This window comes from Macrobrachium nipponense, chromosome 13 (assembly GCF_015104395.2).
Source record: "Macrobrachium nipponense isolate FS-2020 chromosome 13, ASM1510439v2, whole genome shotgun sequence".
NCBI classification, from domain to species: Eukaryota; Metazoa; Arthropoda; class Malacostraca; order Decapoda; family Palaemonidae; genus Macrobrachium; species Macrobrachium nipponense.
The window spans coordinates 29,857,948-29,884,322 of NC_087206.1; the positions used below are offsets into that span (position 1 = coordinate 29,857,948).

General features: G+C 41.5%; 1 protein-coding gene across 2 annotated transcripts in view; it reads left to right on the plus strand.

The window, feature by feature from the left end:
* Nucleotides 1-26,375, plus strand: part of LOC135225711 (protein argonaute-3-like) — a 470,090-nt gene that overhangs the window by 407,883 nt on the left and 35,832 nt on the right. The window contains exons 14-16 of one of the 2 annotated variants that reach the window (XM_064265078.1): nt 2,057-2,239; nt 21,098-21,286; nt 24,246-24,350. In XM_064265078.1, the coding sequence (XP_064121148.1) occupies nt 2,057-2,239; nt 21,098-21,286; nt 24,246-24,350 (477 nt within the window). The remainder of the gene's footprint in view (nt 1-2,056; nt 2,240-21,097; nt 21,287-24,245; nt 24,351-26,375) is intronic. The other variant, XM_064265079.1, reaches the window with a different exon arrangement.

The window sequence follows — 26,375 nt, forward strand, 5'->3', positions numbered from 1 at the left end:
AGCTACAACCATGGGTTAGTTTTTTATTATTTGTGCATGAAATTGCGCAAATTTTCATACATAAAACTTTATATAATGGCTAATCTTAAATGGTGCAAATAAATTAACCACATCGCATGTATGATTTTTTTCGGAAGAGTTACCGCGCGGACGTAAGGAAAAAGTTTTTTCATAAATTCACCATAAATCGAAATGTGCTAGAGACTTCCAATTAGTTGTAAAATTAAGGTAAATGATTGAATATTACTAAAATATAAGAGTTTTAGCTTACAATTGCGTTTTTCGACCATTTCGGTAGAGTCAAAGTTGACTGAAGGTTGAAATTTTGGCAATTATCGTTATTTAATATGAAAATATCTCAAAACTGATAAAACAAAAACTACAATCATGAGTTTTATTTTGTTGTTTTTAATTCTACATCAAAAATGCGCACATTTTTCATATATAATACTTCATGTAACGGCTAATATACAATGGTACAAAAATTATGTCAAAGTGACGAAATAATTTCCGAGATGTGTCACAGATACTTTTTAGTGCGGCAAGAAAGAAATTCGCGCTTGCGAGCCTGCGTAACGATTGTAAACAAAACAACACCTTGATCCGTGAACTCCCAGCATCCCCCAAGGCGTGTGATTCAAAAGTTTTAGGCTGGTAGGCCTATAAGTATTTTTCCTTGAATTTAAAAAAAAAAATTTGTAAGTCGATGTAAAATACGTCCAGTCGGCACACGGGAGACAAAAAATGTCGATGTAAAATACGTCCAGTCGGCGTAAGAGGGTTAAAGTAGAAATGAAACCAATAGCTGTGTAATTACTTGGAAAGTATATATAAAACCTATTTTATTATAATAATTTATTATAGAAATGTCATATGTATTTTTTTATTATTGGAAAAGCAGTGTTTTACAAGCCCAAGGGGCTCACATAATTAAAAGGATTTCAGTAGAGAAAGAAAATCAATTAGTAAAAATTAATGATGAAAAAGAAAAAGCAGGAAAAAAATTAAAGTAAATAAATAAGACAAATAATAGATAACCTAGGAATTAAGACGTATGTCAGCCAGTTTAACAGAAAAGCATTTGTGCTATGTTTGAACTTCAGAAGTTCACTGAGATGGCTACAGTTCTGTAAGGTCGATAATGATTTAGAAAGTAGTTAGCAAGAATTACATTCAAGGGAGGAACTTTCGAAATCATTATCTTCTTCCTCCAGACTTCCCTCTCTAATTCATTTATGTATATATGATATCTTGAGAGACTTACATTTTGTGGGTTAATGGGATTATTTTGTCTCATGAATGGTGTCTGTACTCATTTTCCAAGTTATATGCATATTAAAGACCTTATTTTGCCATCAAAGGAGCTTTTCCTTTCCTCAACTCCCTGAAATGCTTTGAGTTTTGAGTTGCTTACATAACTTAGTTCCTAAGTGCTCCTTATGGATTGTGTAGGTTATTCTGTAAATTGAAGCTCTTAATATCTATAACCTCCTGCCTAAGTTACACTTCAAATTGTATGGATGATGGGATAATAGAGAAACGAGTCAAAGCTTTTAGGAAACAAATTTATTTTTTCATAGAAACCCATCATCCATATACAGTATATGTTCTTACCCAACATCTAGTCTTTAGAATCCAGGTAGAATATTTACATAGCTCCTTTGTATGTGAGAAAAGGCTGCATTGTCTGGTAAACTGAAGAGCATAAATGTGGTCTGTATGTAAATGATTGACTTGTTAAATTAAATTCAAATTGATTTGTTGAACTAGATCCATATTGATTTGTATAGAAATTTTGAATTTTTATTTTTTTATTATAATAGAAAGAGTAATTAATTGTAATTGTATTTTCTTTTCTTTTTTAAATGGAATGTTCACTGGTGGGTCATAAGTTTTGAAATTCTTTTAGTATGATTTTTATTAAGTTTTGGGTTATGAAAATTCCATTTAAGACTTATCAAACAGAATATTATCTTGCAAAATATATATCATTAGTTATATGACATTCCAGATTGTGATACTTATTTTACTGAAGTTGTATTTTGTGTATCTTAAGGTGTGTGGCATTGATGTATATCATGACCCATCAAGAAGAGGTGCCTCTGTAGTTGGTTTTGTTGCATCCATGAATAATACCCTTACTCGATGGTTCTCCAACACCAGCTTTCAGCATCCTGGAGATGAAATTGTTCATGGTTTGAAGATTTCCCTTCTTGAAGCACTGCGCAGATATCATGGGGTTAGTGTGTTCATGTTTTTCAGTGTTATGTCATTTTAGTGTATTTTTCAGTTTTATTATGTCATTATAGTGTTAAAGAAAATTGTACATAGTACATTTTGCAGGATATAATTACTGTATACTTGTAAACATTTTCACACAAAATTTGAAGAGTAAGTAGAGCTACTGGAGGAAGTAGATCTACTGGAGGGAGATGAAACATGGACCAAGACTAGGCTGTGTTGTCCCCAGGTTGTAATCCTTCCATGGGGACTTTATAATGAAATGAAAACAGATGTTGATGGTGGAAATGTAAACAACATAAGGTATGGTGATGCTTTTTTTTATTACTGGTTACACAGTAAAACTTGAAAGGCTTATCAAGAAGTTGAATTGTGTAGTGTCCATCTTTCCATTATGTGTCACCCCTTAAATACTTATCCTTATGCTTATTACCTAGAAATTTTTTATTTTTATTGGGAAAACCTAGCAATGAAATAAGTAAATTCCACATAAGAGTGTATTTCAGTTTGATGATCATTTTGATGAATATTTCCGTGCATAAGACAATCTTTAGATAAGACGGTAAAAAATCATGGCAAATTTTCATTAATTTATCTCATATCTGTAGTATAAGATGACTTCTAAATTACAAAACCAATTTTTTTTTTTTTTTTTGGAGAAAAGTGATTTGCTATATTTTATAATAATGATGACTTGAATAATGGTTGGTTTGGTTGTTGTATCCAATAAGTACACTATTAATACTATTATCATATTGTTACTGTATTACAGAATATAAACATTGTCATGTACACCATTTGTATTTGATATTGTTTACATTCTCAAAATCTCGGCTGATTGAGTATTATCGATATCTTCATTGCCATTAGTTGGTAGAAGAGATATAATTCAGAAATATACTTTTTCTCGTAAATTAACGAAGTTTGGTAGAAAACATGCACATATTACTTAGCTTTAGGTGTGATTTCTCCAGTTCCGAACATCATTTTCACCCACCGTTATTTGTCTTATTCAGCCTCAGCTGTAACATGCAGCCTTAATTTACTAGTATTCTTCTTGACATCTCCTTTGCATTGAGGGATGAACAAAAATTTATTTTATTTCTACCTATGGAGGCCACCATTGAGAATTGGCAGGGTCTAACAACTTGACAATTTTAGTGGAGCTCTTAACCCCTAGTACGTATACCGTTTATTTCTGCGTATAAGACAACCTTTAGTTAAGACGAGGCAAAAAATCATGGCAAATTTTCATAACTTTATCTCGTCTGTAGTATAGGACAATTTCTAAATTTTGTACAAAACCGAAATTTTTTTTTTGGAAAAAGTTATTTGCAAAATGTAATTAGTACAACTATATTAATAATAATGATGACATAAATAAAGGTTGTTTTGCTTGCGGTATCCAGTAACCGTACAGTGGACCTCCGTATTTGCGTTCTACGGATTCGCAGACACGTTCGCGGATTTCTCGGGAACGTTTCCCCGCAATATTCATGGAAAATTCACACATTCGCATTATTTTTCTATGAAAAATATCCACAAATTCCTGGGTTTTTTATCAATTTCATCATAAAATGCACTTTTTGTGATAAAACTATTAAAAAAACCAAGTACAGTAGTACCTCAAGATACGAAATTAATCCGTTCCGAGGCGGCCTTCGTAACCTGATTTTTTCATATCTTAACCCTTAAACGCCGATTGGACGTATTAAACGTCAACGAAAATTGTCTGTGGGGTGCTGGATTAACGTATGAAACGTCGACGCAAAAAAGTTTTTTATAAAATTCGCGGAAAAATAGTTATGGGCCTACTTGGCAAAAACTTTTGTATCACGCACCTTGAGGGATGCTGGGAGTTCACGGATCAAGCTGCTGTTTTGTTTACAATCGTTACCCAGGTGCGCAAGCGCGAATTTCTTTCTTCTTGCACTATAAAGCATCACCATAAAGCATCAGCGACACATCTCAGAAATTATTTCGTCACTTTGACATCATTTTTGCACCATTTTATATTAGCCGTTACATAGAGTTTTATATATAAAAATGTGCACAATTTTATGTAGAATACAACAAAAAACAACCCATGGTTGTAGCTTTTATCAGTTTTGAAATATTTTCATATAAATAACTATAAGTGCCAAAATTTCAACCTTCGGTCAACTTTGACTCTACTGAAATGGTCAAAAAACGCAATTGTAACCTAAAATTCTTATATTCTAGTAATATTCAATCATTTACCTTCATTTTACAACAACTTGGAAGTCTCTAGCACAATATTTCTATTTATGGTGAATTTAAAAAAAAAAAACTTTCCTTACATCCGCGCGGTAACTCTTCCGAAAAAATCAGACATTTTTTTGTCCGATTGTCGTAATGTTTGCAGTTTTATATTAGCCGTTACATAAAGTTTTTATATGGAAATGTGCACAATTTCATGTAGAATATAACTAAAAACAACCCATGGTTGTAGATTTTATCACTTTTGAAATATTTTCATATAAGCCACAATAAGTGCCAAAATATAAACCTTCGGTCAACTTTGACTCGACCGAAATGGTCAAAAAACGCAATTTTAAGCTAAAACTCTCACATTCTAGTAATATTCAATCATTTACCTTTCTTTTGCAACTAATTGGAAGTCTCTAGCACATTATTTCAACTTATGGTGAATTTTTGAAAAAAAAACTTTCCTTACATCCGCGCAGTAACTCTTCCGAAAAAATCAGAAATTTTGTCGTCGGAAAGTCGTAATGTTTGCACCGTTTTACATTACCTGTTGCATAAAGTTTTATATATGAAAATGTGCACAATTTCATGTAGAATACAACTTAAAACAACCCATGATTGTAGCTTTTATCAGTTTTGAAATATTTTCATATAAATAACGATGTGCCAAAATTTCAACCTTTGGTCAACTTTGACTCGACCGAAATGGTCGAAAACCGCAATTGTAAGCTAAAACTCTTACATTCTAGTAATATTCAATCATTTCCCTACATTTTACAAGAAGTTGGAAGTCTCTAGCATGATATTTCGATTTATGGTGAATTTTTGGAAAAAAAAAAAAAAAACTTCCTACGTCCGCGCAGTAACTGCCGAAAAAATAAAAAAATTTCCGATTGTCGTAATGTTTGCACCGATTTATATTAGCTGTTATTTATAGTTTTATGTATGAAAATGTGCCAAATTTAATATAGAATACAATAGAAACAACCCATGGTTGTAGCTTTTATCAGTTTTGAAATATTTTCATATAAATAACAATAAGTGCCAAAATTTCAACCTTTGGTCAACTTTGACTCGACCGAAATGGTCAAAAAACACAATTGTAAGCTAAAGCTATTACATTCTAGTAATATTCAATCATTTACCTTCATTTTGCAACAAATTGGAAGTCTCTAGCACAATATTTCGATTTATGGTGAATTATGAAATTAACTTTTTCCTTACGTCCGCGCGGTAACTTCCGAAAAAATCAGAAATTTAGTCATCCGAAAGTCGTAATGTTTGCACCATTTTATATTAGCCGTTACATAAAGTTTTATATATGAAAATGTGCGCAATTTCATGTAGAATACAAATAAAAACAACCCATTGTTGTAGCTTTTATCAGTTTTGAAATATTTTCATATAACGATAAATGGAAAAAATACAACCGGTCAAATTTAACTCGACCGAAATGGTCGAAAACTGCAATTGTAAGCTACAACACTTACAGCCTAGTAATATTCAATCAATTACCTTCATTTTGCAACAAACGGGAAGCCTCTAGGACAATATTTTGATTTATGCATCGTATCGTGATAATATTTTCTCTATGTTGCTTTGATCATTTTACAATTTGTAATATACCAAAATCATCGCGATTTAGTGTACAATACAACGAAAAAATAATTAACTCATTAGCTTTAACCGTTTTGCTCACAGCGCGATTTGTATACAACTATATATGAATTTTTTTTCCCGTTGTCATATTTTCCAATGTTTATATATTTTTTTTCATTTTTGATGGTTGCATACTAAACTTCTGGCAATGACAAATAACGGAGCCCAAAATGAACTCTTAATCTTGAAAATTAAGTGTGCTGTGATTTTTTGGAAAAAACTTTTTTTCCGCTTCAGCGCTCACTCGCGAACGCCGCCGGCATATGGGAGACACTTTCGGAAATACCGGCTCAGCGATTAAGGGTTAAACCACATTTTACATGTAAATTGTCTAATTCGTTCCAAGCCCTACAAAGACACCCCAGTAAATTTTATGTTAAAGCTAAATTGACCAATAAACAATGAAATACAACAATTTGTACCATTCAATACCTAACTTGAACTACATATATATACTACTAATATGTACTATATACCTGTAAATAAAGTGTAAATTTTATGTTAAAGCTAAATTGACCAATAAACAATGAAATACAACAATTTGTACCATTCAATACCTAACTTGAACTACATATATATACTACTAATATGTACTATATACCTGTAAATAAAGTGTATTAGTGTACATGGTACAAGAAATACTGTACGCACATACGTACGTATGTAGTAAAATGTGGAACCTTACCTTTCGAGTGAGGCGATCTCTGAAAGTGGCGACAGGAGGAAGACAAATGGCAGAAAACTTGAACACTTAACTTTACGAAACATTAAAAAATGACAGGAAACATTAACACTAAACTTTACGAAACACATTAACAAATGGCATTTTTTATTTTATTTTTTTTATTTTTACATTTTACGTTATATATATACTTAACTTTTTTTTTAACAAAATTTCAATTTCTTCACCACTTTCAACTTTCTGTTTTTTTGAAGTATCACTTGGCTCTTCCTGTATGCTTACTCCTACTAAAGGCCTCTTTATAAAATAACTATCCAAGGAAGATTGCTTCTGCCTGCTTTTGACAATGTTCCTGAAACGACTCAGGCAAACGTCATCGAACTGCGCAAGCATACGACCTGTGTAAGCCTTTTCAGGGTGTCTCTTTTCTACAAATGATTGCACCTTATGAGAAGCAGCTAGAGCATCCTTAATTTCTGCCGTTGTCATAGGGTCGTCCTCCTCCTCCTCACCGCTGCTAGAGAACTCTTCTTGAACAACGTTACGTTGCATGGCCTCCAACTTCTTCAGGTCATTCGTCGTAAGCTCCTCTTGGTGCTCTTCGAGAAGGTCATTGATGTTGTCCTCGTCGACGACCAGCCCCATGGACTTGCCGAGTGCAGCGATCTCGTCAAGATCTGGTTGCGAAACAGTTCTAGGATCGTCAACTGTTTCCGAATCTTCATCAGCTTCGCCCACGTCGAATCCCTCAAAGTCTTGGGTGGATACGGCATCAGGCCAGAGTTTCCTCCACGAAGAATTCAAGGTTTGCCTCGAAACCTCCTGCTAAGCTTGATCGATGAGTCGGATGCATATTACGATATCAAAATGCTCCTTCCAAAATTCACGCAAGGTGAGGTTTGTGGTATCGGTGATGTCAAAACATCTCTTGGAAAGATGTTTCGTATACAGTAGGGCCTCGATAATCGCGGGGGATAGGGCCCAGAACCCCTGGGATAAGTAAATACCCGTGTTATCCTGGTACCCCCCTCAAAAGTTGCTCAAAACTGCCTACTTTAATAATTAAGTTAACCCACCCAAGACCACTATTCCAATGTTTATAACTGCCTACTTTAGTTCAAACACCAAATATGTCTTCAACTATCACCTTAAACTAAATTCAAGATACAAGCGGTCCCCGGGTTACGACGGGGGTTCCGCTCTTGAGACGCGTCGTAAGCCGAAAATCGTCGTAAGCCGGAACATTGTCAAAAATCCTAAGAAAACCTTACTTTTAATGCTTTGGGTGTATTGAAAACTATGCAAACTGCATTCTTATGGCATTTTTCACCAAAAAAAACTTCAAATATTGATTATTTTGCATTTTTGGTGTCATATTTCATCTGCCAGATGAGCGTTGTAGGCGTCGTAACCCTGGAAATAACGTCTATTGACAAGCATCGTAACCTCAGAACGTCGTAGGCCGACACCGTCGTAACCCGGGGACTGTCTGTAGTTTCAAAGTTATTTTACATTAGCCTTAAAAATATATGTAGTCTACGTGCTACTTTACATATGTAGGCTACTAGCATATGGATTACAGCTGGAAGCCTACACATGCATGCTCATGTGGGCCTCTTTTCTTCACAACACATGTTAATATATTACACATAATAACCTTCATCTGACGTTTAGGCTTCTTTCCCATATGAGTAAAAGAATCGGGGCTTTTGGATGCCACATAATTAACTTGTTTATATGGGTACACTTTAAAGAACGCGGTGAACACGACTTCAATAACAACATAAAATGTGGGCAGGCCAGTGTTGCTAAATGGGAATGGCAATTTCTTGCTAGATTTTGCTCCATAAAGTGCTAAAAAATTCACATCATACACAACAATGCCACCCAGCCAATTTCAACGATTGCTCTCTTTTTCGATTCAAACATGTTTCTAACATACACAGTGTACTTGTACGTTACGTTACATGATTCCTAATAATTTTGAAACCTATTCAGTTCAATTCCTGAAAATGGGTTTGCAAGATTTTGTTCTTCTTACATGATATATCAAACATAGTAGAATAAAAGAAATATTAAACTTAACATTACAAAGTTTTGATGTCAAAATATGTATGCTAGATGTATTTGAAAACAAATGCAAGTTTTCCTGCCAGATGCTGGATTGAAAATTTTCTTGCTAATTACCTCAAGAAAATGAAAGCTAGCATTAAAAATGCGAAATTGGTAACACTGGACTTGACAGATCCATGTTAGTAGTACAAATTATAGTTATTGTATCATTAAAAATATCAGAATAAACGAAGTCGCAAAGCCTATTCTATTCATTTTTTTCTAAACACGTAGCCTAAAAGGAAAACTTTATTTTGTTTCATCGTGCCTCAAACCCCTGACAATGCAGAGTACATATGATCATTCTAAACTATTATTTACTACCAGAATAACAATGATATTGTGTAATGAAAATGAATGTTACGTATATTCCCAAACATTATTACTACCATTTATAGTACTATTACAATATGGAAAGATAATCTTGCTGTGAACGCTACCATAATTCAATTTTGATATACGTACGTACATTTTGTCAGCTGGCTGGCTTAGCTTAGATAAAAGTTGCTTTCACTGATGTGAAATTATTCCACGAATAGCCTTTTTATTATGAAGATATGACGATAATATAGAAGGTAAAAAATGGTTTTATGTATTTCGTTTATGCTTCGTCGCAGAGAGAGAGAGAGAGAGAGTATTTCGTTTACGCTTCGTCGCTGAGAGAGAGAGATTCTTCAGATCTCCATTGCATGAAGAATGAGTAAAAATGTATTTTATTTTAACCTTTGGAAGCCACCATTGAATATCGGCAGTGACAACTTAAACACAACTCGATAAACGCTCAATAGTTATGGCAGATGATATCAGCTATCAGCTGTTTATATATGTAGAGAGAGAGAGAGAGAGACTGTTGCCTGATTTGGCTGGAACATTGACAGATATCCATCAGCAAAAGTTTAATAATAGTGGTGTATTGAGAATAATGATAATATTAATAAAACATGTTTTACTGTGTCTAATCATATTGCATGTATTATTACCATATTATAGTATTATGATATGAACATAGCGATCTACCATTTGCATTCTGGTTTTGTTTACATACTTAAAATAATCAACTGATGTCATTTTACCAATATCATCACTGTTTTTAGTTGCCAAATGGAACTTAATTCAGAGATATGCCTATAATATATAAGGTGAGAATGGTTTTATTACCTTTATTGTCAGTTAATATCATAATGTGAATCTGTTCATGTATGTTGGTGGTTATCGCACTGCAACTAGGTTTAGCCTACCCATGAACGTCATACATATAGTACCTTGAATAGGCTATTTATTATGAAGAGATCCCAATAATATATAAGTTGAGAATGGTTTTATTACCTTTATTGTCAGTTAATATCATAATGTGAGTTGTTTCATGTTTGTTGGCGATTATTGGACCGCGGCCGAGGTTTAGCCTACCGATAAACATTGCATACGCAACACTTTTGTCCCGCGATGCTGTGATTGATACCAGCGATATAGCATGAGAAGCGGTCCAAGAAAAAACCTGTGAATGACTGATTCCGTGATTACTGATCCGCGATTAAGCGATGCCCCACTGTACAGCTTCTTGAAGTTCGATATCACTTGCTGGTCCATGAGCTGGAGGAGAGGGGTGGTGTTAGGCAGAAGATAAAGAACCTTGATAAAAGAATACTCCACTAGGATATCTTACTCGAGGCCAGGAGGGTGAGCAGGGGCATTGTCCAACACCAGCAGACATTTCATAGGGAAGCGCTTTTCTTCCAAGAATTTCTTCACTGTCGGGCCGAAACACAGATTTACCCACTCTGTGAACAAAAGTCTCATTATACCCACTCAGTGAACAAAAGTCTCGTTACCCAGGCTTTCGCATTACCCCTCCACATCACTGGAAGCTTCTCCTTCAGCACTTCGTGGGCCTTGAAGGCTCAAGAAGTCTCCGAATGATAGACAAGTAGGGGCTTCACCTTGCAATCCCCACTGGCGTTTGAACAAAGTGTGAGCGTAAGCCTGTCTTTTCATAGGCTTATGCCTGGGTAGCTTCTTCTCTTCTTGCGTGATGTATGTCCAATGAGGCATTTTTACCAAAAAAGGCCAGTCTCATCACAGTTGAAGACTTGCTGAGAACTGTATTCTTCATTGATCGTCATCTCGTCGAACATCTTATTAAAGGCTTCGGCCACTTTCGTGTCCGAGCTGTCCGCCTCCCCATGCCGCACCACCGAATGGATGCCAGACCATTTCCGGAATTTTTCAAACCACCTACGAGAAACCTTGAAGTCTGGGGTTGGCGTCGATGTCCCTTCTCCGTCGTCTTCAGCCTGGGCAATCAAATCGCCGAAAATAGCGCTGGCCTTGTGGCAGATTGCCGTCTCGGTTATCGTATCGCCAGCGATTTCTTTGTCTTTTATCCAGCCAAGAAGCAGCCTCTCCATCTCATTGTGTACGTGGCTCCTCTTGTTGGACAAAATAGTCATGCCCTTGGAAGGTGTAGCTGCTTTGATGGCTTCCTTCTGCTTAAGGATGGTGCCTATCGTCAACAGGTTTTGCCCGTATTCCTTAGCGATCACACTCAACCGCATGCCAGCCTCATACTTCTTGATAATTTCCATTTTTGTCTTCTTAGAAAACATCCTCTTCTTTCCGTGAACTTCATCAACTTTCTTGGGACCCATGACTATACGTAATTAAGTTATGTAATACTAATTAAGTTCTCACACAACACGACAAAGTACAAAGTGAAATCACTAACACGAATTTACGTTAACAAACGAAATCGTATATGTGAACGAACGAATTCCGCGTGCGTATGATAACGCGGTGCGACGAAGTGGCTGAAGAACGCCTCTACGTGGAGCACAATGTGAGAGATGCTGACCAATAGGAGAGCAGGATCTTACAGCTGTGACTAGCATCAGGAACCAATGGGAGAGCGGGAGGATGTTAGGGAGTCTACTCTGTTGGTGGCGCACGAGTTTTAAAGTTGTTCTCGGCAGTCCAGGCGAATCTCGGGACTTTACAGCAACAACCTTTCGTAACCTGAATTATTTTTGTATGCAGAGGCAAAAAACTTCGTTTTTGCTTTTGTGACTTGAATTTTTCGTAAGTTGGGACTTTCGTTTGTCTTGGTTCCACTGTATAAAAATTTTTAGTGGGTTTTTCTTGAGTTTTAACTAACAAAATAGGCTATTTTTAGCCTTTTTAAAGGGGGTTCCAAACATTCGTGGGTTCTAACTATTCACGGGGGTGTCTGGTACACATCCCCCATGAGTACGGGGGGACCACTGTATTACTATTATCATATCGTTACTGTATTACAGAATGTAAACCTTGTCATGTAGTACATCATTTGCATTTCATATTGTTTACATTCTCAAAATCTCGACTGATTTGAGTATTATCGATATCTTCATTGCCATTATTTTTTTAGAAGAGATATAAATTAACAAAGTTTGGTTGAAAACGTGCACATATTACTTTACTTCGTTGTATAAGCATTAAGTAGGTGTGAATGCTCCAGTTCCGAACATCACTGCCACCTGGCTGTTATTCGCTTTATTCACCATCGGCTATAACCTGCAACTTTAATTTACTAGTATTCTTTCTTGAGATCTCCATTGCATGAGAGATGAACAAAAATGTATTTTATTTTTACTTATGGAATCCACCATTAAGAATCGGCAGGGTTTAACAACTTTAACGGAGCTCTTAACAAACGCTCGATAGTTAAGGTAAATGATGTCAGCATCAGCTGTTTCTCAATTGAGAGAGAGAGAGAGAGGTTTTGTGTATTTATTATATTGTATTTTTTATGTTTATTATTATTATCTTGTCAAGATAGTAATGGGGAATGTTTGTGTCTGTTTCTGGAGGGTGTGAATGATGAATGGGTGGTTGACGAGTGAACTACTTGTTTGGCGGGCGTTTTGGCTCAATAAGAAGCAGTCAGTCAGTGAAGGCATTCAGAGAGAGAAGCAGTCGGTCAGTGAAGGCATTCGGAGAGAGAAGCAGTCAGTCAGTGAAGGCATTCGGAGTGAGAAGCAGTCAGTCAGTGAATACATTCAGAGTGAGAAGCAATTAGTCATGAGGGTATTCTGAGTAGTAGTTAGAGGTTAGTCTGTACAATTTTTTTTTTTTTTTTTTTTTTTTTTTTTTTTTTTTTTTTTTTTGAAGAGAGAGAGAGAAAGTGAGCAGTCATTGTAGCTTAAGTCTTTGGCAGTGCGGGGTGTCGGTGAGGAATCAAAATTGTCGGGCTTTTGTCCGTCTGTGTTTGTCGTGTTCGATGAGCAGTTTGTTGGTGACAGTGTTGGTGTTGCGTTTTGGGTTGCTCCTGGAGTTTTATTTTTCGACGGCCATACCCCTTTAAAAGCACAGCTTATTGCTCTGATTGATTGCAATTTTTTCTGTTGAGTAAATGAGTTTTTTTTTAAACACCATGCTGACCTGGGAGTCCTGCTGATAATTGGGTAACATAAAGGGGAAAGTGTGGCTGGGGGAATTTGTCGGCCAGATCGATTAACGATATACCCATGCTGTTGCTGAGCTTGAGATGTTCTACACAAGAGTGAAGCAGTTGATTATGCAGCTAGAGGTTTTCAAGAAGAAAATCTGTTGAAGAAATAGATAAGGTGATAATACCTTGCAAGAAGTTAGAATTTAAAGATTGAGGAAGAAGATATTTGCAGCTTGCATTACTGAGGTTGAAGGTTGCGCAGATTATGAACTTATTGGACAGATAGAAGGTAGAGTGAAACATACAAGAAGTTGAATGCATAGAAGAAACAGGAAAACATGTACATTAAAAAAAATTAGTTTTTTCTTTTGTTTTGTTAATGCTCTGTAGATGGTAGAAGACAAGGAGATTAATAATGAAAAATAAGAAAAAAATGGTTTTTTGCTGGTTTTGTTAATGTTCTGTAATTAGAAGACAAGGAGATTAATGTTGGGAGATTTTGAAGATTTGAGACAAATCCAGACTACTCTTCCATGATGTAAAAAGTTTATAATGAAAGTAAATAGACTCCAGTAAAAAATTAGTATTTTGAGGAGTCTAATTTACGTATGGTTTACTGTTGCACATTGTTGGAAATGAAAGTGAGGTCAGTTGCCTCACCAGCATTGCCTTCTTGAAAATAATTTTAGTTTAATTTGCAGGCCCATTATATTTTCAGCTAATGATTTTACATACCTTACAAGGCTGGCTTCATCCTCACCCATCAAGATGGATGGATGTCACCAATTCTTTGCATCACAATTTGTTCCGACACGTAATACAAACCCTCGGTCCTTTACATAAGGAATTACTTACAGCGCCAGCTGGACTGGTTGTAAGATTTCTAACAAGGTAGTTTGGTAGTAACTGCTTGTCCGATGGTCGGGAGTCCTGCCGACTGGAGGTAAACATATCACTTTGCTTTCGGCTGCTGTCGGATGTAGACGAGTGTTCGCCTCTCTGCCCGCCATCGTCGTGAGATTTTCATGGTTTTCATCAACGAAGCTGTTATTTTCAACACTTTTCCTTGTATATTTCTAGTGTGTGTGATCACTGTAACTACTTATTGTTTTTTGTGGTTTGCATTGGCAGCCAGAATTGTGTCATGCAAGCCCACAAAGACGAGAAGCCCCCTTGCCCCCCATCCAGCCGGAGAGAGTGCCCTGGTGTGGAGGGCGATAAGTGGGCCTTTAGGTCCACTGATTTTGTGGACCCCCATGTATTGTGTACACGGTGCCGAGGGCGCAAGTGCTCTCGGGCTGTGCCATGTGATTTTTGTGTTTCCTGGTTGGGGGAGCAGTGGGAGCTCTATGAGAAGAGGAGGAAGCCACATAAAGTCGCCAAGGTGTCATCAGAAAGCTCTCCCCCGACACCTTTGGTGACTGACACGTCTTCTTCCTTCCTCCCTCCTAGCCAGCTCCTGCGTATGGCTCTCTCCCCTTTGGGGGACGTGTCCCGTTCTGCCTGTTCGTTCGATCTGTCGATTGCAGAGGAAGGAGCGCGACACCATGACCTGGAACTGTACTCAGGGTCTTCTTTCCATTCAGGGTGGAGACCTCCAGCAAGTTTGGCGCTCATTGAGTCTTCTGGGCACTCCCAGTGTCCAGGGGCTGTTGCAACATCTGGCTTCCCCAGTGACTCATGGGATGATGACGATGACTACCACCACCCTTTCAACACCAGGGTATGCCACACCTGGTCTACACACAGCATGTAACCTCAGTGACCCCTTCAGCCGCTGTACAAGCCCCTCTGACGTTTGTGCCACGGAAGGAGATGGTTTCTCCGCCGCCTGGTTTTGCTGTCCTCGCCCCGGCCCTTGACTTTGAGCTCCCGAAGAGCTCCCTGCTTGACCGCCCACCACTTCCTGTGCCTGTTCCTGATGTCTCCGTTCCTGCCTGTGGTTGTGCTGCTCCTTCCGCAGGTTCCTCCAGACAGGTGCAGTTGGGCCGTGTTGCTACCACAACTGCCCCAGCTCCGTCCTGGATGGAGGACCTGTCAGTTGTCCTGAGGAAGCTGACGAAGAAGTAGTCCAGGAAGAAGAGGTACGGTTGTCGTCATCCACTGCCACCTCTTCCCCTAACGACTTTTCCAAGGCCCCATGGCCAAGGAAGAAGGTGGCGGCCTTTCCCCCCCCCCCCCCCCCCCCCCCCCCCCCCCACCCCCCCCCCCCCCCCCCCCCCCCCCCCAGAAAGTCTCGCACAGAGACTTCTAAGGATCTGTTCCACTCTGGTGGGACAGGTGGGTCTTACGCTGGTCCTCCTGTTCCTTCGGGAATGGGGCCTGTCTCTTCTTCACCAGGGAAGAAGAAGACGGGGACCGTAGAGGTGCCAGCTACCGCTGGTACCTCTGCTCCTGGTTCCAGAGGTTCCACCTCCGGACCAGGAACCGTCTCGGCCGCTCGCTCGTGAGCTTCACCGAGTGTACGGTGACCTACCAGTGACCGTGCAGCCAAGGTCCAGACCATTGAGCCTGCTCACCGTCAGGACCCAGGCACGGAGCGGAAGACTGGCAAGAGTCGGTCAGGCGACTCTCGCCGGGCCGGCGATCGCTTTTGTGGTGATCCCCCAGTTCCCAGGGTTGATGTGACTGTCCCACCAGACCATCCACGTGTTGAGGCTAGGAAGAGGTCCCCCCAGTCACCAGGTACAGCCTCAGCTGAACCAGGTACCGTGGCGCGTCGAGAGGATGTGGCTCGCTCTCACAGCATCAGTGGACACTACCAGTCGCCCAACCATCACTCCCACCGGGACCGGACGGCTCGCACGACTGGTATCAGTTTTCCTGACGCACAAGACCGTTGCTACCGTTCTCGGTCCAGCGCTTCTCCTCACGGAGACCACTGGTCCAGACCAGCAGCTTGATTGCCACCGTGGGTTGGCGATTGCTTGCAGTCCTCCCAACCTACCGGCTCCGCTGGTAGGCAGGGTAGGAGTGCCAGGTCTACCCCATCTGTCCCATCAACCTCCTCGGGTTACACCGGAAGGAGCGAGGCAAGCCTCACGGTCCTGCCACGAGAGCCTACGACCCTGGCTCAGTCCTTGGACCTAGCAGGTCGTACACCCAAGTGGTTGGAGGAGACCACGAGGGGTCTGGCGAGGTTCATCCTTCTGAAGGAAGAGTGTCTCATGAGGTGATCGGCCTGGATGGATCTGACGGTCCATGGCCTCAGGATGCGATCACCCCCGAGATACAAAGATCCTTCGCTGAGGTCATCGCGCTGATTCATCAGCACAATGACCTCGGGGAAGGATCGGTTGTTGCTCCCTCCGAACTCCATCGAGGTTGGAGTCGTTCTGGGGACCCAAAAAGGAACCCAGAGCGACGGTGGGTTTACCCCCATCCACCTTGGCTGATGGTGTGCTGAGCCAGGTCAACGCTCTCGTCTCCGGACAGAAGGGTTCGTTTAGGTCCAGCAGGTCGGACAAGCTGCTTCCCCCTCCTCTGCCTTACCCGCAGCATTTCTACGTGCCATTGGTGGACCCGTTGCCAACCAAGCAGGTTGACCCAAGATAGCTAGGCTAACTCCGGGGTTGCCTCTCCATCACCTGCTGGCTGAAAACCTCTGGTTTTTGCAGCAAGTGGCATCGGCCCTGGAAGCGACTGCCATGGCAGCCTTCCAAGCAGTCTCATGGCTGGACCTGTGGTCCCTCACAGTGTCCAGAGTCGCAGCCTCCTCAGGAGCTATCGTTCCCAAGGAAGACTTGGCATTCGGGAGACCGTGCCAGTCTAGAGGTAGGTCCATCTCCTACCTCACCCACCAGACAGCCAACCTGTGGGCCAACCTGGTCCTGAGATGTCTGGACTCTGTCCTGGCTCGGGTGACTAGGGCAGCCGGTCAAGAGGTGATGCTGGGTCTACGGAGCGGACCATTGCTAGGTTTCTCCTCTCTCTTCCCCAGAGAGATGGTGGACGCTGCGGTGGAAAAGCGGCGCACTGATGACAGTTACCGCCTAGTACACCAGGCAGTCTTGAAGGCTTCTGGGCAGCCTTGAGCAACTGCAGCCAAGCCTTGGAGCTTGGCTAGCTCTTCCTCTGCTTCCAAGGCACTAGCTTCGTCGAGGTCAAGAGAAAAGACCCAGCCTTCGTCTTCTGCTTCGAGGAGTGAGCGACAGCCCTCCTCCCAAGCCTCCTACTCCTGTGGGAGACCTGCCAAGTGGAAGCCGAAGAGAGGGAAACTCTAGGGACGGCGTTCCCCCTCACCTGCTGCCAGAAGTGGGGGGCTTGCCTGGCGAGCCATTGGGCAACTTGGCAGCGCTACGGAGCCGTTACCTGGGTAGTGGATGTTCTTCGGGAGAGATACCTACTACCCTTCAAGTCGCGGCCACCCCTCCCTTTGCACCCAGTCCATCTTCAGACGTATGTTCCCGGTTCTGCCAGGGACTTAGCACTTCAAGAAGTCAAGACCATGCTGAGCAAACGAACTGTGGAGATTGTACGAGACCAGTTGCCGGGTTTCTACAGCTGACTCTTCCTAGTAAAGTTTTCGGGGGGGGCTGGAGACCGGTGACAGATCTCTCTCCCTTGAACTGATTCGTTCGCCAGACTCGGTTCACGATGGAAACAGAACACTCAGTGCTTGATTCCATCAGGGAGAACGACTTCAAGCTTTTGGTGGATCTGAAGGATGCGTATTTCCAAATACCCATCCATCAGTCCTCCAGAAAGTACCTCCACTTTATCCTCGACGGGACGGTGTACCAGTTCAGGGCACTTTGTTTCGGTCTCTCAACCGCCCTTCAGGTGTTCACGTGAGTGTTCACTCTGGTGTCGGCTTTGGCCCATCTGGTCGGGATACATCTGATGAGATATCTCGACGATTGGCTGGTCCTGGTGAGCTCCCACTCGCAGTTGCTGCAGGACGGAGATCGACTCCTCGACTTATGCCGCTATCTGGGGATCGTGGTGAATGTCGAGAAGTCAGATCTCGAGTCCAAGCAGAGGATAAAGTACCTGGTATGCTGATTGATCAGCAGGTTCAGGGAGGCAACCAGACAGTTCCTGTCTTGATGGGAACAGTCAGCTCAGCAGTGGCAAGTTGTGACCGGTCACCTGTTGTCACTGAAGAAGTTAGTCCCTCAACCTGTGGGGACATCCAGTCATGGATCTATTCGCCAACCGGCACAACAGAAAACTCCAGGTTTTCTTCTCAGTTGAGCCGGACCCATGGGTAGCTGCAGAGGACGTGTTCCAGCGCCCGTGGGACAACCTCGTAGTGTACGCCTTTCCCCTGTTCTGCCTGATTCGCAAGGTAATCAGCAGAGTGTTGATCACCAGCAATCTTTGGACGATTCTGGTGGCACCCGGTATCCGGACCTGCTGGCTCTTCTCTCCGAGGCACCGCGAGAGATTCCTCCTGGGCACAACCTACTGTGCCAACCGCACGTGGAACAGTACCAGCAAGCAGTTCAGTCCCTGTGTCTTCACGGCTGGCGGTTATCCACCACCTCTTGCGAGCGAGAGGCATCTCGCTGAGCAGCAACAGAGATGGCTGGTTACCTCAGACAGTCTTCTGCAACAGTTTACCAGGGAAAGTGGTCCATCTTCTGTGGTTGGTGTCGTGGACGGGTCTCTCTCCACTCAGAGCCACTCTTCAGCAGGTCGTGGATTTCCTCTTCTTTCTTTGCCAAGAGAAGCTCCTCTCTGTCTCACAGTTAAAGGCTACAGAGCCGCCCAAGCCCTAGTCCTTAAACTGTGAGTAGTCGACATTTCCACTTCCATGGAAATATCACTCCTAATGAGGAGCTTCGAGAGGTTTTGCCCACCCAGGGAACTCAGGCCTTTGGGATGGGATGTGACTCTCGTACTTAGGAGCCTGACTCGCAGACACCCTACGAGCCGCTCTGAGAGTCATCAGACAGGGATCGGACCCTCAAGACCGTCTTTCTGCTGGCCCTGGCATCGGCGAAGAGAGTAGGAGAACTCCACGGTCTTTCCTTCGATGTTAAGCACTCGTGGGGATGGGGATCAGTTACGCTTGATTTCGTCCCGGACTTCGTAGCCAAGACTCAGAACCCTTCTGTCCATGACGCCAGGTTCGAGCCCTTCACAATCCCCTCCCTGGAAGACTTCACCAACAATGATTCGTATGAGATGCTTCTTTGTCCTGTGAGGGTGCTACGGTGCTCTCTGAAGAAAACTCGACACCTCAGGCCTGAGTGTTGTCGCCTGTTCGTTAGCACCGGGGTTACCAAGAAAGAAGTGTCCAAGAACGCTGTTTTTTTCTGGCTTCGTGAGGTAATCTTGAAGGCGTACGACTCAGACAGGAGTGCCAACACCAGTATCCTTCATCCGAGAGCCCACAACGTCAGAGGCATTGGTCCAACCCTTGCATTCTGCAAGAACTTGTCTGTGGCACAGGTGCTGAAGGTAGGGGTTTGGGCCAACCAGACTACCTTCACCTCCTACCTTCAGGATTATGTCCACAGGTCCTTGGACACATTTTCCTTGGGACCCGTGGTGGCTGCTCAACAAGTTGTGTAGCTTACCCAGCTCCTTTACGAGACAAGGTAGTATCTTATCCTTGTGAGACTGCAGGAATGGAAGAGTGAATGAGAGTGTGACTGGCTTCTCTTCCTCCTCTTTTTCTTCCCTCTCCCTGCTGGCAGAGGGTAGCAGTCGTCACCATGCTGGACAGGATGACGATGCAGGTAAGTTACGTAACCAAGCTCCATTCTATCCCTTTCATTAGGGATAGAAGCGTTTATCCGTCCCTTCCCTAACAAGGGGGAAGCGGACACCAATGAGAGACAAACCCAAGACCTTATATTTGGCTCTTACGTAGGACCTAGTTCTTGCTTGCTATTCATAAGAGGTATGCTTGCCTCCCTCTTATGAATTGGTCCAGAGGTCTGACCACTGATCTTGCAGTGCGCACACTGATCAGTTGGACAGAGGCTAGGTTCCCCCCCCTTTGCTCTTACGACCAGGGAGAGAACCCAGTTTGGGCAAACACCAGTCTGTTCACAAGACTCAGATTCCACCCACCAATAAGTGAGTCTTCCTTATGTAAAGGACTGAGAGTTTGTATTACGCGTCGGAACAAATCACAATTTTGACTTAATTGTATTTTTCCTAACTATACAAACCTGAGGTCCTTTACACATAGTCCCACCTCATGCCACCCCTCCCTCTGTTCCTGGGCCTAAAGCAAAGTGATATGTTTACCTCCAGTCGGGCGGGACTCCTGACCATCGGACAAGCAGTTACTACCGAACTACCTTATTAGATATCTTCCGACCGGTCCAGCTGTAAAGGACCTCAAGTTTGTATAGTTAGGAAAAATACAATTTAAGTTAAAATTGTGATTTTTATTTGTTTTTACTGGTATGCAACTGACACTAGAAGAATTATCTTAAAGTTAAAGATCACCAGTGTGTTAGATATGAAAAATACAAATGGATTAAAAATTTGTCATTTCAGTTCTTATCATGAAGGGGAATACTTTACATTTATTATTAGGATAACTCTTTATTTACGTACTGTTTGTATGTATAATTATTCATGTTTAGAGGGGTTTGGTGTTAGTGAAGGATCGTCCTTCTTTTACAATTTCTGCCTTAGTAAGATGGGCATTTTGGAACGTAACTGAATCATTAAGGAATGTGCATCTGTATATGATTTGTGACTGTTAGCTACTCACTGTCTGTGTATTCCATTGACCAAATCAGTAGGGATTTGTTGTTGATGTTTATGGTAGCTTTATTTTACAGCTTCACCATGCTTTGCCAAGAACCATTATTGTGTACAGAGATGGCGTTAGCGACGGTCAGCTCAAATTAATAGAGGACCATGAGGTTCCACAAGTTGCAACGATTTTCCAAAACTTTGATTCATATGAACCGAAATTGTCATATATTGTTGTTCAGAAGAAAATCAACACAAGGATATTTGCAGCCATGGTTAGTAAACATTAATTTTTGTTGAGAGTAATGACATCAGTATGCAACACTAAATAGGATTGATAAGCTGACTATCATGGCTGGTAACATAATCAGACATACTTTTAGACCTCTTGAATTTCTTCCAAGTTGTGTTAGTCATATATTTATAACAAAATTGAACAATAGATATAATCTACATCTGGATTTTCAGGTGTTAGACAGGTGTCATGAAGGATTAAGGGCGCCGACCGGCTACTACCATTTTTTAAGGAGCGGACTTTGACATTCATACCACTTAATAAGGTGACTTGGGACATCCCCAAACCGCATATGATTTTCGCCTCTGACCTTTGGTTTTGTGACGACAGTGCGATTTATCCCAAAATAACCATTTTTCATATTCTATCTCCTCCCATGATACTTAATTTGTATAAAGATCTGGGATCACTACCTACCATATATAGACCTGATGTAGACCACCAATCAAATGGAGAGTTTTTTTTAAAAAATAGACCTTATTAATTAAAGTTATATAACAAATTTCAATGCTATAGATTTAAAACTAAGAGAGAAGATAGAATTTGAAGGTCAACAAGTATAGTTTTGAGACATGGGCATTCAAAGTTTTTCTTTGTATTTTTACAAAGAAATTGTCAATAGATCATGATTATTATGAATTTTTTATTCCTTTTTGGGAATTTATAAACCAAAGCTGTCATTTGTTATAATTTAATCATAAATGAAGATCCCTATGCTCAAAGATCATAGCCTGTAGCCTGGGGCACTGCACTAGGCGAGTGGAACCGGGCGCTTCTTCTTACGCAACACTCTCTCTCTCTCTCTCTCTCTCTCTCTCTCTCTCTCTCTCTCTCTCTCTCTCTCTCTCTCTCTCTCTCCTTCACTAACTTAACTAATATCACTGATATTATGATCTGATCTCTTATTAGAGTCAGTTTTCTTCTTCTGTATGTTAGCAAGATGTTTTGCTTGCCTTTTCCTCTTTGGCATGATGAAATTCTTGCTGAAACATTGAAAAAAAAAAGACATAAAAGCAAGTGAATATCAGAGGTGAAACTCGAGCATGTACTCTTTCATGTTTCTGCTCGCACTGAAGGGTGTAAAACTCAGTCTTCCCTTCTTGTGACTCATAGAATCTACAGTTGCCATTGCATTTTCTTGTATGAATCAATGTTTTTGGCTTATTGAGTTACTTTTACTAATTACCCTGTAACTATGAAAGTAAGAGGAATTTTGATGAAATATTTTGTATATGCATTCTCCATGAATTTTTTCATGATTTTGCATTTTTCACCCAATATTGTCTGGCTGGTATCCTTAACACCTTCGGGACCGTGATGTTTCTACGACGTCATGGAGGGTGCAGTGACCCTCACCGTGACGTATATACATTGTCATAACTCCATAGTGCAATAGGGAAGCTCGTAGTGTTGGGTTATGTCTCCTATTGGTTTTTGCAGGAGTGGGTAGGCTGTACCCAACACACACCAAGCTGCTGCTACTTTTTTTTCAGCCAATCATGGCTGTTCTTGGTTATGACGTCACAGCCTCCTCATAAGTTGATGCAGTCATGGTTGCGTTCAGTGATATCTCTTCCAAGGAATATGTTCTTTCTGAGGAAGAGTGTGATGATAGTGGTGACAAGCTCTCAAGTGATGAAATAAGTGAAATAAGTGATAATGGCATGGAAGAATGAGAGGTAGAAGGTGGGTTTACATATGTTACCAACATAGAGGATCATCGTCCAACAATGTTGCCAGACTTTTTTGTGGGGATGCACTTTTCATTACGTCTGGGGATGCAGATAATAATGGTTTTTTTTTTTTTGATAATGTGATGAAAGCTCTTTGTTCATGGGCTAATGAAAGAGCTGCATTATTTTATTAAGAAAATCCCCAGAAAAAGAGAAAATTCATGGTTAGATATGGCGAGAAGCAAAAGTAAATGTTATATATATGTATAGTATATGTTGTATGTGTGTATACATATATTACACATGTGTGTATATATGACTTCACATTCATTTCCATTAATATATAAAGCAGAATAGATGTTAGTATAACCTTTTTTTTTTTTCAGGGTCAAACAGACTCTAGGGTAAGTTGAGAAAATGCAGGATGCAGCATCTAGCCGATCATGCATCATGCGGTACCGAAGGGTTTAAAGGAAATCTGAGTGTATATAGGTATCTTGGATGAAAAGGAAATTGCAAAGATGACAAGTTACTAAAAAACAAGTCATCAACAGAGCATCATCTTATTGGCAAAATGTCACAATTAGTATGGCTCAAAGGTTTGATGCTTAGTGATTCGGTTATTGTTTTCTTGAACATAGGGCTGCCCACCAAAATGATAAGTTAGTTAATTAACCCAAAAATTGGAATGAATGCTGATAGCAGCAGTGATAAGAATATTTGGTGAAAATAAAAGAATAGCCTGGAAAATGGAAAATGCCTTTCATCTTAGGTAAATACCAAGTCAAGCTTGTAAGTTAGAAGAACAAGAGTGACAAATATGAGCCTTACACCTTACAAGATTGTCAGGTGTCAACAAAAGAAAATCAAGAAAATAGTAGGATGTATCATATATGTACCATATTTTATGGCATTGAAAATGCTTGTGCTCAAAGACACCCTAATTTTGACTAACAAAGTAATCTTTTTGTGATTAGAAATTCAAAAATTTAATTAATTTTTTAAAACTCAGCTGTTTAACTGAAAATGCTTTCCTCTTTTCCACTCATCCCTTGCAATGAATCCAGGCAACACAAGGAATGACTGTTGCTAGGTGCACTTTAGACCCAGGGTGTTTGGCCATTGAAGTACAAACTCCTCCTCCTTTGGAATATATATGGAAATTTAATTGACCACACAGCAAGGCTACCATAGTATTTAGATTTTACTAGACAAATCTTATTCATGAAGGTGTTTTGTGTAATTAAGGAACATTTTATATTTCAGAGTGCTAGAAATTTGGACAATCCTCCTCCAGGTTCAGTTGTAGATCACACTATCACAAGACGTTACTGGTATGATTTCCTGCTAGTGTCCCAGCATGTGAGACAGGTATTCATACATTATGACTTGAGAAGACTTGACTTCAGTGTATAGTTCATATGCAGTGAGAAATTTTGTACATGAACTTCCCTGACAGATATATACTTAGCTATAGTCTCCGACGTTCCCGACAGAATTTCAAATCTCGCGGCACACGCGACAGGTAGGTCAGGTGGTCTACCTTACCCGTCGCTGGGTGGCGGATGTACGAACCACTCCCTTTAGCTTGGCAGATTTTTCTCTGTCGCGGGAACGATAACAACTGTTGTCGGTTCCTCTCGATAGTTTTTCGATTCTCGCTTGCCTGGAGTTAATTTGGACTTCTTTTGGTGACTTATTCGCTTTGTTTGGCTTGGCATACGCTGATTGTGGACCAGTTTGATTTTGATTTGGATTTTCTTTAACGATGTCTGACCTAGATTCAGTAGTTAAAACTTCGGTGTTGTTTAGGGTTTGCGTGAATGAAGGATGTAAGGTGAGGTTGCCGAAAGCTTCGGTAGACCCCCACACGGTTTGCATGAAATGCAGGGGGAATGAATGTTCTTTTGCTAACCCTTGTAGTGAATGTAAGGGATTGAATGAAGAAGAATATAAGGCTCTCTCTTCTTATGTTAGGAAGTTGGAACGTGATAGAGTGCGTAAGGCTTCCTCTAGAAGTTCTAGTAGATCTAGAATGAGTGAGTTGGATGTGGATCCTAATACTAACGTAGAATTAGAACCTTCTTCCCAAGTTGCCGCCCCTACTCCCCGCACCGAAGCCGAAGATTCGCCTTCGGAGGCGGCAGCTCTGAGAGCCACGATTCTTTCTATGGATCAGAAGATTCGTCAGTTGCAAGGTAAGGAGAGTGTTAGTGATCAGTGCAGTGTCCCCAGTGTTGTGGAGGGTGCGTCAGACCGGCTCCTTAGTGCCTCTAGGCCTAGACCTCTTCCAGACTCCCAGTTCCAGTGGAGTAGGAAAGTCGAAAGCCGCAAGAGGGCTAGGGAGAGCCCCCACCGGTCAGGCGTCCCCTCGGCAGATCCTGAAGTACGCTCCCAGGCTGCCTCGGATCGCTACAAAGGAAGGAGCTCCTACGCCAATGCTTCTCCTCTTCGTCTCCCTCTCCGAAGAGAGGTTGGAACTCCCCGGATGCGTCGCGCCCGTTGAAGAGGGCTTGGAAAGGCTCCCTGCATCCTTTGGCTTCTAGTCCGGAGGTTTTCCCGGAAGAATCGTGCGGTGGAGGCGAAGAAACCCAAGAAATCCTGTGATCGTTCTTCTTCTCGCGCTCCGCGCTCGGCGCCTGCTTCCGAGGAAGAACAACAAGATTCTCCTACGAGAGTACTCGCGGGACTTCAAGCTCAGATCACGGCGCTAGCAGACTCTCTAGCAGACTCTCTAGCAGTTAGATCATGTAGGAAGAAGGACGTTTCTCTTCCGATCAAGAGATCTAGGCGCCGCTCTTCAGAGGATCGTTCTCCTCTTTTTAGGCGTTCTCCTTCATATTGGGAGGTTTCGTATGAAGGTAGGGCTCGCGTGAGCGCCCTCGCTCGCCTGGCTCTCTTTCGACTTCAAGGCGCCAAACATCGTAGGACGCTCTATGGAGAAAGAAGTTTTTTCTCCAGATTGGATTCCCGCTTCCGGTAAGCGCACTGCACCTGCTCATCACGCTATTTCTTCAACTCCCTCGCGTGAGACTTCTCCTCAGCAGCCTCAAGATCCTAGAAGGCACCCTTATACAAGTAGGCGTTCTTCTTCCAGATGTCACTCTCCTCGAGTGTCGGATCGTGACTTCTCTCCTGACAGGCATCAAAGAGTCTGGTATGGAGTCTTGTGCATGATAGACGGCCTGCTGTTAGCCGCTCCCCGCAAGGTAGGCGCCAAGAGCCTACTGCACATCGATCTCTAGTAGGCGCTCGTCTCTTTTAAGGCGTCATACTCCTGATTATTCTCCTCGGGGCAGACAACAAGAGTCTTTCAAGCGCCCTTCTCCGTGTAGGCGCTCTCCCGCTTCTAGGCGCACTACTCCTGACCGTTTGTCTCTTGGTAGGCACCAGGAA